Here is a 12428-nt window from a genome sequence, read left to right as displayed (position 1 = left end):
GTTACGGGCTATTCAGAGCCAACAGTCTCGAAAAGACTGAAGGGCCACGTTTAACTGTATGCCTTTGCGATAGAATTGAGATGTTAAAAGTTACAACTAGGCTAGCTCATCGGTTTAAAGAAAGATGAACTTTCTCTGATTGGCCTGAGTACTGAATTTTTATCTATATACCTAAGTATTTATTAAAAAAAATGGTTGAATCAGTATCTTGTAATACAAGTCTCGAACTTACTTCGAGGCTAACTCAATCTGTGTAATCTGCCCCGTATACTTATTTTTATTTATTTCTTTAATATGCACGAGGAAAATAGCAGCTAACACATTCTATGTTTTGCTTCGTCATCATGCCAGCAAGGAATCGTGCACTAGATAATAATTCGCCTATTCCCTTCGTTGGTTTTTACGACATCCATGAAAAAAACATGGAGTGTTCCTATTCTAAAGTGCCGGAAACCACACGGCACTTCTGTTGTGCTACTTTCCAGTGGGGTTTTCGAAAAATACTTACTGTAACGCTTTTCTACGCTCCTCAAAGAGTACTCCGGTACGTACAGCTTTTACGACCAGTCGTCTGTTAGTCCTTACTTTGTATATAAAATTCTTGAATATTGTTTAAGATTATCAGCATAACTAATATTTCTTTGTAATAAACATTAGTCTAGGTGTTAGTAGGTATCTTAAAAAATCTCCCGATTTTTAAACTAATGGAAAATCTGCCTAATATTCAGCCTGATGCTGTCACACCCTCGATTTACCTTTTCACTCTGTAGCACGTAGGTACGATGAATAGGAAGTACGAGAACAGTAAGTACATAAAAACAATAGGAACATTTACTTCATGTTATTACTAGCTGTTTCAAAACACCGCTCTTGGTAGAGAATAGTGGGCTCTTTAGTTCTAAACGTGGTTTGCAATAGTAATTTATTGCTTGATTTGCTTTCTCGGATTTTTTCCTCGATAAAGTTATCTGATATAATAATGATTCCCAATTTTCAAACACAAAAAGATTTATCCTGTGTCCGCTAAGTATCGAAAATCATTCAATTAGTATATATAAATGAGAAGTGCAACATTATTCTAAAACGAGTTTAACCAGATAGGCCTTATTAAATAGTTTATGTCATTATTACAGGAAATCAGCGGCGTCGCAATTTATCAGAATGCTTTATGACGACAGCTCGCTAAAATATTAACCACGAGACGTCCTATTCTTAATCATAGAACTTGTACCTGAAATAATCCTGGCTTAAGGTCATCGACGGACCCCGTGGCCTCTCTATAAAAGATGGTCCTTCGCAGGGCGGACACAGACAGTTACAAACGGCAAGATGAATCACATGAATACAAATAAAAATCTGATTGATTAAATCAATTATCTTTAATGTTAATAGTAAATGGGTGGCGATAGGAATGCAAATAAAACACTTTTACACTAAAACTATACTTAAATAACAAAGTGAGCATGGCGGTGAGATCACTGTTGCTGCTGCGGGGGGGCGAGCCTGGCCGCCTGGAGCAGGATGTCGCGTTTCTCCTTCGGGAACCGCAGCTCCCGCGCGGCGAGGCGAGCGGCGCGGAGTTCTCTCTCCGCCCGGGCTAACTCTCCGCGGATGACCCCGCCGCCATTGGTCGCCGCGTCTCTCTCCCTCGCGGCCCATTCGCGCGCCATCTGTTCGCGCATTGCGTCGTCGAGCGCGCGCGCCGAGTAATGCGCGACAACCTCTTGCCGTGAGCACTGACGCTCGCGCATGGCACGCAGGGATCCATTCCAGTGCAGCAACTGGAACACCGTCATCAGCTCTTGGAATTCCAACATCGTCCGCCCCTTGTTTGCTTCTAGCATAAATCTGTGGAGCAATTGGTTGTTAGTTACAAGAAACATCCATTTAACATGGTTTACAGGAAACATAATTTGGCTGGGGCTTCGGACTCTGCTGTTGGAGTCGCATATTTCCGGGCTTATTATATGTAGTTTGATTAAGTACACACTTCTACATAAGATTACATTTCAATGGCAGAAAAGGGACTTTGATGCAATGTCTTCAAATTATTTCAAATTTGTACGAATTTCTTTTTTCTTTTTAGAATATTATAATATCTGTCGGCATCATTCTCTATGAAATGTTCTGAAATCCTCTCAGACTTTTGCTCGTTAAACACACCTCCAGCACTTTACTTCTAACAGAGCTCTAACATAGAAAGAGATGGTCTCACCTAAAGGCAGCGATGCCGGCGCTCGGGTCCTGGTGGTGTGTGGCGGCGTCTCCGGCGAAGGAGGCTCTCGCTTCAGCCACGGCCTTCTCTATGAAGTGCTCTGAGATCCTGCGGGACTCGTGTTCATTAAACACGCTATTCATCAGCGCTATTTTGGCAGCACTGCGCCGCGCTTCAGCTTTTGTTGGACAGTTCTGAAAAACAAATATTGGTTAGGATAATTGAGTAGAAAATTCATCGTTGTATATAGAGTCAAGAAAGAGTGCGCTGTTTGAGAAAGCGAGGGCAGCGCATTCCTCATATGATGCTAGTTCAATCTGAAGAGTGGTACCTACAGCAATGGGTGTTTGTGGGATAGTGTTATATTTGTATTCAGTGCCCAAAATATGTAGTGTCGCTGCTTATCTATTTCCCATCAAGGTTCAAATGACTGAGTTGAGGTCAGTCAAGCTTAACTTAATAGTTGGGCTCCCGTGGGAATATTTAAGTAAGTGTGTTGTTATTTCTTAGTTAGTACATTTGGTATTTTGGGTATGGAGGGAAAGGTCGGAGTGGGAAGGCTTAAACGAACATGTCTTGATCAAATTAAGGACGTCCTGGTAAAGGGTCAGGTCAAGAGTACCGGAAACCGCCGAGCTTGCATGAAGAGAGTTATGAATGTGGATGAAGCGAAGGAAGTATGCAGAGATCGTGGCAAATGGAAAGATGTAATCTCTGCCTACCCCTCCAGAAAAAAGGCGTGCTTATCGAAACAATTTCACACATCTTGTAATTCCATTGACATTGTAATCTGTCACATTGTTTTCCTTCCCTAATCTCACACATTGTCATACAGTGGAAGACAGTCCTGGAGGATTCCCTGAAACATGTATGGAGTTTCAGAGTATTGCCAATGGTTCCCTCAGAGGATCAGTCTGGTTGTAATTGAAAGATCAGCGTCGCTGCACCGTGCGCGCTTTGCATTGCCCGCGAGAACCGGCATTAGCATTCAATGTCGGTGCTCCGACACACAAAATAACCAGGGTATAGAAAAATACTGCCATGCCGTTATCTGACATCAGGATTTACACCTTTTATACCAGAAAAAAAAATCTCTTTCGATCTGTATATACGACTTTTTGGTACCTTTAAGTCATAAATAGGCGTTCTCATTGATGTATGGCATATGTTTAAATTTTTACCGCAGTTTTTGACGATAACGGCATTTTAGTTATACCAGGGCAGAATATAAGTATACATACATACATATAATCACGTCTATATTCCTTGCGGGGTAGACAGAGCCAACAGTCTCGCAAACAGTGATAGGCCACGTTCAAATGTTTGGCTTAATGATAGAAATGAGATTCAAATAGTGACAGATTGCTAGCACATCGCTTACAAGAAGAATCCCTAGTTCATTAGCCAATCCCTCAGTCACCTTTTACAAAAGCCATGGGAAGGAGATGGAGTGGTCCTAATCTTTAGTGCCGGGAACCACATGGCACCTCAAAAGTATTATAGTATCTAGGGAACAAATGTCAAGCTATGCCGCCTCCGCCGGGAAAAGTTAGAAGGCGTAAGCCGAAGAAATCTTGACTTAACGTCGCGAAAGATGTTATGCGTGCATAGTCTTAGAACTGATGACACTGCAGACCGGAAAAAAAATGAAATGAGCAACGTAGTAGCTGGCTAGCCATAAAGCAATCTTTGTTGCAAATTACTAGATATTAATATTGTATTAAGTTAACCTTGAATTTCAAGTAATTCTAACCAAAAACAAAATATTATAGAAAACGCATCTTTCTGTACATTCTTGTTTTGTGTCGTCCACATCAAAGGACAATTCGAGAATATCTGATGCAAGGTCACATGCTAAGGCGAGATTTGAGATTCAATTCGATGCAAACACGGTACAAGACTAGCAATACAATGCTCTGGCGAATGGATGATGATTTGCCTTGGCTTGTGAACGAAATTTAACATTACTAGGGGTACCCGCGACTTCATCCACGTGAAATAGTTATTTTGGGCATCATTGAACCCCTTAAGGATAAATAATTTTCCCCGTTTTTTCACATTTTATATATTATTTCTTTGCTCGTTTTGGTTGCAGCGTGATGTTATATAGCCTTAAGCCTTCCTCGATAAATGGTCTATTCAACGCAAAAATATTTTTTCAATTCGAACCAGTAGTTCCTAAGATTAGCGCGTTCAAAGAAACAAACAAACCCTTCCGCTTTAGAATATTAGTTTAGATTATATTTCACGAACTGAAAGGCCACATTCAGCTGTCAAGCTTTATGATGGAATAGAGATTCAAATAGTGAAGGTCGTCAGTGAAATCACAAAAAAAAAAAAGTTAAATTAGCCTATTCCTTTGTTGCCTTTTACGACGTCTATCGGAAAGATATGAAGTGGTCCCATTTTATAGAACCGGCAAGTAAAATATAAACATTTTGTATTGGTGCCGTGTGGTTCCCGGCACCAATACAAAAAAGAATAGGACCACTCCATCTCTTTCCCATGGATGTCGTAAAAGGCGACTAAGGGAAAGGCTTACAAACTTGGAATTCTTTTTACGCGATGGGCTAGCAACCTGTCACTAGTTGAATCTCAATTTTATCGTTAAGCCAAATAGCTGAGCGTGGCCATTCGGTCTTTTCGGGACTGTTGGCTCTGTCTACCCCGTAAGGGATATAGACGTGACCATACGTATGTATGTAGTAAAATATAAAAATTGTTTAAATCCATTTGAGGTTGCTAATCCTAAGTTTATTAGCCTACTTACTTTTAATTTATAGGAAGATATTTAAAGAGCATAATTTGATGGTTCATCATAAATGGATGCTTCAGTCGTGATGGATCACACCCTCTTCATGCTGGTATGAGTCAGGATTGAACCTTAGGACTCACCGAAGATTACGATCTACAACTTATAATGTAACGAAGTTGAGGTAACAGGAATTACGAAGGTCATCCGGGAGAGTCACTCTCTCCAGGATCATGATTACAGGTCTTTTACTGACCACAAATAGGATGAAACCAGGAATAATTCCAAGAGGATAAAGTGCCGAGTGCACTTAGTGTAGCCCACTCCAACAATTTCCTTAGCACGTCGTAAAAGGTGACAAAGTAACACATTCATCTAGTATAACTTAACATCCAATATGGGTAAGGTTCTCCTGCAATTGTTGCGGAGGCCAAACGGGTAACATTTGCCGCTTTACTCCATAGAGGTGAGGACGCAACCGGAATTATCATTAGGAGGATGATGATGTCCAGTTGTTCAAGAGTCTCACCTGAAAACTGCCGAAGCATGCTCCACCCGGCAGCGTGACGTAGCACACGTAGGGGGGGTGCGCGGCCGGGACGGACTCGTAGATGACCAGCGCCCCTCCCCCGCCAGCCGCGCCGCCCCCCCGAGCCGCCTTCATCTGCCAGAACTCCTGCAGGGCTTCCACCACGTTCACTGTCGAGAGTACGCCATCCGCTGCAAGATGATCGGATTTTTACGTTTCTGTTTGTTTTAGATTAGGAAAATTAATTAGTGTGAGAAAGATTTATAGTTTGGGAAAGGTATAACATTAGTATAGCTCTGTTTTGAGAGGGAATAGAAGGTTTAGGATATATCTATGGTGCGTGTGTTGTTGAATGTCGTATATAACAAAAGTATCTTTTTACAAATATTAACCGAAAGTGACTACTTAATCTTTTGTCCAAATTTGTTGTTCTTGGTTATAAATTCTTTTCAAGAAATTAATTGGTTTACAAGAAATTAATAAAATTTTAACGAATTCCGAAATTTCTCACTACCACCGTTCAATTTTATTAAATCAAATATTCGACTACCTATAAAAAAAACAAAAAAAAGGTATTTTGAAATAATGTCATATTCTTTTAAAAGGATGAATGACGGCAAGGAATCGAAAAGGACAATTTAATAGAAAAATGTGTTCAAGTTTCTGTCATAAAAATGTCTAAGAGTTTACCAATATTGGCAAACTCTTAGTCACGTTTTGGGATTTTTGGTGATTTAGCTAGTGAACGACAAGTTTAGAGAAATGTATGAAGATATATTTACGCTTTTGCCAACAGTCAGTCGAGCGGTGAGTGTTATGCAAGGTGAAAATTAAATAAAAAGTATTCAAAAATGAATTCCATTAAAACTATTACAGCTTTAATATAACTTTAAATATTTAAGTGAATAAAAAATTTTATCTACCTACGTTTAATTATTTGGGAATCCATGTTAACTCTGACCGAAATTATTATTTGCACACACAGCAGCAGATATTTACAATACGTTTGAAACAATCACAAATTAATTAATGGTAAACCCATTTAGCAAATTAAACACGCATTGTCAAAATAATAACACAGACATAACTGGTTTAGTTTAATATTTAGATTTATCTTTTTTCCTGAAATTTATTTGAAGTCATTATTATATGCATTGTAAGCAAGATGAAGCGATTATGTTTTACTTGTTAATATGTCAAAATGTAGATCAGAAAAGCGTTTATTTTAGTTTGTAGAAAATCCAAAAATTTACTATTAACAGAATTAAATTAACATGTTCTATCAAATTTTACACAATTTTGATACCCATAGATTAACAACTAATCACTGATGCCTATTGACACTTGAGTTTATACAATTATGAGATTTGATTTAAAATATTTTTACGAAAATATATAATGTTATTTAATTCTAAAATTTGTCTTAATAGTCTAACTAAATGACAACTTGACTACTCTAGTTCTAATGAGTACTAACCGATATCTTTTCACAGACTATTCGCGGAGATGTCTTCCCATTGAGAGCTATAAAGCTTTGTCTCAAGCTCTAGAAAGCGGAGACTTTCTACTCTCTGTTCGATGCATTTTAGGCTCATCGCTCATAAAACATGGTCCCATGGTTTATAAAAACGTAATTAATTTGTATATACATATGTAAAAATGTTTATGTGATTCCAAAAATTTAATTTCAAATGCGTCTTTATGAAGTGTCGTAATATATTGTTTTTTTAATAGAATGACTAAGGCTCTTGGTTACCAAAAGAGTTAAAACATATGGTAAGTATGTTGAAATGAATAATAAACATACACAGATAATGTGACCGTCGAAGTTCGCGTTAATCTTATACGACAATGTGAGTAAATATGAATAAGAATGTAGATACAAGTATCTACTTTATCACCTACTTTATTCTATTTAGAGATTATTGAAATATAGTTTAAAAGAATAAAAATAAACTTTACATTAATTTTTATTCATTAATTAAATTTTTTTATTCAATGAACGGTGCGCCTAAGATTTGAGACAATATGGTTATCGGGGTATGGGAAATAAGTCGGAGTTCAGATTAATTTTCTGAACTACGGAGAAAATGATAGAGACATGACCGCAGAAATAGAGATGGGCAAATGCCCAGACATTTATGGCATGGGAAAAATACCAAATAAATGCCCAGATAAATTGGGAACTTTCCCAATTTGCTTTAAATGCCCGGGCATTTCTACGCAAAAATCGAGCCTATATTACTGTGGATATGGCATAATTTCCGATTTTGCAGAAACGACAGATTGCAAAAGATTTCACGTGAATTCTTTCTTGCCTTTCCTACATCAAAATGTTATTTCATTAATTGGTATATGTCGGGTAACAAACAGTAGTTCTTTGAATTTCCTGAATCGTGGCGTGGTAGGGTCTGGAAGGAGGAGGATGTTTAAATAAAAATAGCCAAAAAGAATAGATCTTACAATACTAAATTAGTTCGTTTCGTTTTAAGTTTATGCAAATTAAAACATCATTAGCATGAATAACGAATTTTGTCAAAATCGCCCACGCCTCGCCCGGAAGAGATTGACCTTAAACGTAGTAGGTAATGTAGGTGGCAGACATCGGTAAGGTAAGCAACTCCATGATTCAATAAGCCTGTTCATAATTTACTTTAATTGTGCTTGTTACTCCGCAAAACGAAATCCGTTGATTTTTATGATTAAAAGAAATTTTTTTAATCAATTTTCAGTCTTTAACCAAATCTAATTTAACAAACTCAACATTTTCGAATATTTCTTTTCGAACAGCGATATGAATTAAAGTACCTACTCCTTTGTCTAAGTGTCTTGTTAACTAATTATTTGAAACTCGTGAACTTCTTCTTTATTTATTTCTTGTTTATTTTCCAATGACTAGCGTTCCTCGCAATATTAAATCAAGAAATTATATGAGAGATATCTCATTGTATCAAAAGTACGGATTAGATATTTCCATTAAGAGAAATACCTTAGATTGAACTAAACTCCAAAGCGTGTAACAAAATGAAATTATTGCACATTTTGGAGTTTAATAGTTACGAAACTAAAGGTATTATATACTATAGATATTTTATAATATAAAAAATAAAAATTAGGCAAACTCAAATGCAAGTACTCGAATCACTGTGCCGAAAAATTCTACACACTAATTACAAAAGAACAACGCACAAAAAAATTATCGAAATCCATAATATGTAATACGATAGACAGAATAGAATTGAATTTTTGTTTGAAAAAGTAGTGACAAACACAAAAAAAAAACAGACTCAATTGAATAGCACTGAGATAGATTACACATTCAGAAGCATAGCTAGATTGCCTACTTTTTAATTCTGGAAATTTTCACAGCAAAACAGCGAAAAAAAATACAATTGTCGGTGTTATAAGAAATCCCGCAGAACATAGCTAGTTTAACTCAAAGCGAAATCGACATGCAAAGCCTCCAGCATAATCGGCTTATAATATTTTTTGCCTGGAATCCGCCATGATGTCTGTATATCTGTTGCTCGACGACACTAATTGTACTTTGTGCTCAATTTGCGCAGCTCGAAAGCTTTGCTCTCATTGCGCGCTGCGTGAGCTTCAAATGAGCTTACTGGACCAGTAGTAATTATAGGGATATATTTTTTACTTTTGTACCTATTCTGCTGTATTTTTGATGTGAAGTTCAGATAAACCCATTGAATTCGGATTAAAATCTATTTAAATATTTAAAAGACGACATTGACTGACTGATTAACTGGCATTATCAACGCACAGCCTAACCGCTGAATCTAGGGATAACATCGGGATAATTTTTGAAAATTAAAATTCTCCGAATTTCCCAAAATTTCGTTAATTTTTTTTATTTGCCTGTATCTCATCAAATATGGTGTATTATCTATAGTTACAAGCCTCCAGGGTAATATTCAAATAATAATACTCTATTATTAGTGAACTTGGGAGAATACAAGAGAACTTTAATTTTTTATAGGAAGAGCGATTGTTTTTTATAGAATTGTAAAGCAATTCAGACATTTGAATGTACCTGGAAGACATACTCTTACCAAATACCAAAGTATCAAAATACAAAAAGAAATGTTAGTCAAATAAAAATGTGCGTTGCGAATTTAATTTTTGTTTGTATAATTAAACGAGTAAGTCTTTTATGCTTTTACTTAAACAGAAACCTTCTTTGTGATTCAGAAGTTGAATAAATATATATATTATTTTAAATTTTGAATGTCTTACATACAAACATCACTCAATATGTACTATGGTCGTTATGAAATTCTTTGTTTTTAGCTTAAAATCGAAAAGTATGCACGGGACAAAGATCTAAAATAATATAATTGTAAGCTCATATGATCACGCACTCACGTCGGTTCATGGCGATTTTGTACGGCCATAACAGTACAGTTTGAATTTCCTAGAGACAGTTCAATTTTCAAGGTTTAATTGAGCTTAAAGCGTCGGCTTTTAAGCTCTCAATTATGGCGGGAAGCTCACGGAGACCAATGGGAGAACTTTTAAAAACGCGTAGCTGTCACGTCGATGGAGACCGGTACAAATATTTTAAAGGGTTAGAGTGTTATGAAAATATGATAATTTTCATTAACCGATTCAATGAGCGTCATTGATTAAAAAAAATCAATGACGATCATTGGCGTCATCCGCAATGAATCGGTTAATTTTCTATCTAGGGAAATTGGCCAATAAGCTAGACAATTTTTTTTTATATTTACTCCTGAAAATCCTTACTGCGAAACTGTCAATAAATTAGTATCGTTTGAATTATATCCCTATAAGAACAAGTCTTGAACTTACTTTGGGGCTAACTAAATCTACGTGATTTTTAACTAAACGTGGCGTTCGATCTCGTTATTTTCGAGACTCTGTCTGCGCCGTAAGGGTTAAAGACAAAGGAGGCGAAACTAGCAGTTGAATAGTTAATAATCCGTTATAAACACTGAAGTCTGTTTATTTCTCTATTACAAAGAACAGTTTTGAGTATAAACAAAGTCGGCAACAACCGTTTGAGAGATTAAAACCTTGGGAAAAGTGTATTGTCTAGAAGATAACAGTATCATTGTGAGACGCAAGCTTGTGAAGCTCGTGCGAAGCTCTCGAACGCAAACGAGCTTTGTCGGGTGCACTGAAAGCTTTCAAAGAACGAAACAGGGCCGTTTTGCGACAATGGTAAAGTCTAATAAAATGGAGCAAGACAGGTGGAAAATAAATGAGGAGATCCTTAAACAACTGCAGGAGAAATTGAAAAAAAGACACATCTATGGTTGCACGTTCCCTTGCCTAAAGATGGGAGACAGAGGCTATGTTTTTGTGCTTTAGTTAATGATGAATAAGGCTAACATGTGCAAAATCGATGTGGAATCCGATTCTATGGTCTCATATAAAATAATTAAAATTTATTCTTATTATTGTATCAACATAATTTTAGAATTTATTGAACTTTCTATTTTTTCCTTATTTACAGTGACTAAATCTTTTAAAGCCACTCCTAAAACAGTACCATGCTAAATTCATTCAATTTCAGATCTCTACTTCTATTTGCTATCTCAAAAATTATAATATTTCCACACAGATATAGTTAATTTATCAGAAAACTACAAAACCATTCGCCAAAGATGACGTTAATTGCTTGTCATCAGATAACTAAAAATAAATTATAGGATTTTAATATTTTATGTCAAAAAACAGAAGTTGTATCAGTAAGTATCCAAGTGTCGAGACCGCGCACGATACAAACTTTATGGGCTTTCCGTGTCGTTAAAACGCTATAAAAATTGTGTTGATTGCATATATTACAATGGAATAATGAATATTTAAATACGATTCTGCCGAGAAGGAATCAGCTGCTCAATCGAGAGCAATATAAAGTTATTCCTTCTCAAGAGAGCCAGTGTCTCAGCGGTGTCGCAAGCGGCAGGGGACTGATTGTGCAATTTCGCGAAGCTTGCAATAGCTGCAATGGGACCGGATATAAATCAAGATGCCGCCGCGTTAGCTCGCGTACACCTCCCAAGTTTCTATCTTTTGTTCAATACTAACTTTCACACATTTGCCGTATCGCTAACACAGTTTAGAAACAAAACAATAAAAGACTTACCGCTTATCAAGTTGTTATACTTCTGAAAGCTATCTACAAAGAGTCTGTTAGGCATGTTTTATGAAAACAAGGGGGCTGGTAAACAAGGTGGGGAGTGAGGTTATAAATACGGAGAACAATGGATGGTGCGGATGCAAAAATCAGCTGACCTCTGTAGACGTCATCGTAGAGGGGTGCGAGGCCTGGGTCGCGGTCGGGCGCGCCCCATCGGGACGCCTCCGGGTACACCATGGGGGCGCCCCTACGGCGACATGACGGCTCCAGCGACGCGTGCGTCCGAGTCGGGCTCCGCGCGCGGACTGCCGGCCTCCGCAGTCGTCTGCGCACACTAACCACCGCAAACCCTCCACAGAATAATTAAATACGCTGAACTCAGATGACTTTATGAATCATGCAGGCAACGTGTCCTGACAGGACTTCAGGTGCAACTAGCCACAGATTGGTGGAACCTAGTCCAGAACACCTATGAAGCATCACCGTAATGGTTATCCTCTACATGATCGCAATTGTATGAATCATTTTTAAGTAACATGTGAAAAAGGGATAGCAAATCTACAAAACAAAAACCCAGTTGATGAAGACAACTTCACGGAAACGAAGGGTTTAGGATGTCAAGTGTAGAAGACATAATGATTCTTGTCTTCAGTAAAAAACCAAGGCATACGGATTCCCCGCACACTACACGGGGTCTTCTGATATTCTTAGTGCCCTTATCTTAGTGCCTTTGGCAACTCATGTGATTATAATCTGTGAGGCTTGGTGGTCACCTGCCTCCTTCTGTTCCCCACTCTGTGGCCGCTTCACT

At 37.6% G+C, this 12428-nt stretch overlaps 1 protein-coding gene across 1 annotated transcript; it reads right to left on the bottom strand.

The window, feature by feature from the left end:
• Positions 1 to 1360: 1360 nt before the first annotated feature.
• LOC106129799 (protein limb expression 1 homolog) lies at positions 1361 to 11937 on the bottom strand. The gene is made up of 4 exons (XM_013328472.2): positions 11773 to 11937; positions 5497 to 5687; positions 2216 to 2409; positions 1361 to 1848 (listed from the first exon to the last, which is right to left on the bottom strand). Exons 1-4 carry the CDS (start codon positions 11852 to 11854, stop codon positions 1476 to 1478), a joined length of 840 nt encoding a protein of 279 aa, XP_013183926.1. The 5' UTR covers positions 11855 to 11937; the 3' UTR covers positions 1361 to 1475.
• Positions 11938 to 12428: the final 491 nt, after the last annotated feature.

The sequence above is a fragment of the Amyelois transitella genome, chromosome 3, assembly GCF_032362555.1.
Source record: "Amyelois transitella isolate CPQ chromosome 3, ilAmyTran1.1, whole genome shotgun sequence".
Taxonomy (NCBI): Eukaryota; Metazoa; Arthropoda; class Insecta; order Lepidoptera; family Pyralidae; genus Amyelois; species Amyelois transitella.
This window is presented reverse-complemented; position numbering and strand designations above follow the sequence as displayed.

What these genes read in the sequence shown, in the direction of transcription:
- LOC106129799 (XM_013328472.2), bottom strand. Translation starts at nt 11,854, where the DNA reads ATGGTGTACCCGGAGGCGTCCCGATGGGGCGCGCCCGACCGCGACCCA. An exon ending in CATGCTTCGGCAGTTTTCAG is followed by an intron (nt 2,410 to 5,496) that starts GTGAGACTCTTG and finishes TTTGTTTTTCAG; the next exon opens with AACTGTCCAACAAAAGCTGA. An exon ending in GCCGGCATCGCTGCCTTTAG is followed by an intron (nt 1,849 to 2,215) that starts GTGAGACCATCT and finishes ATTGCTCCACAG; the next exon opens with ATTTATGCTAGAAGCAAACA.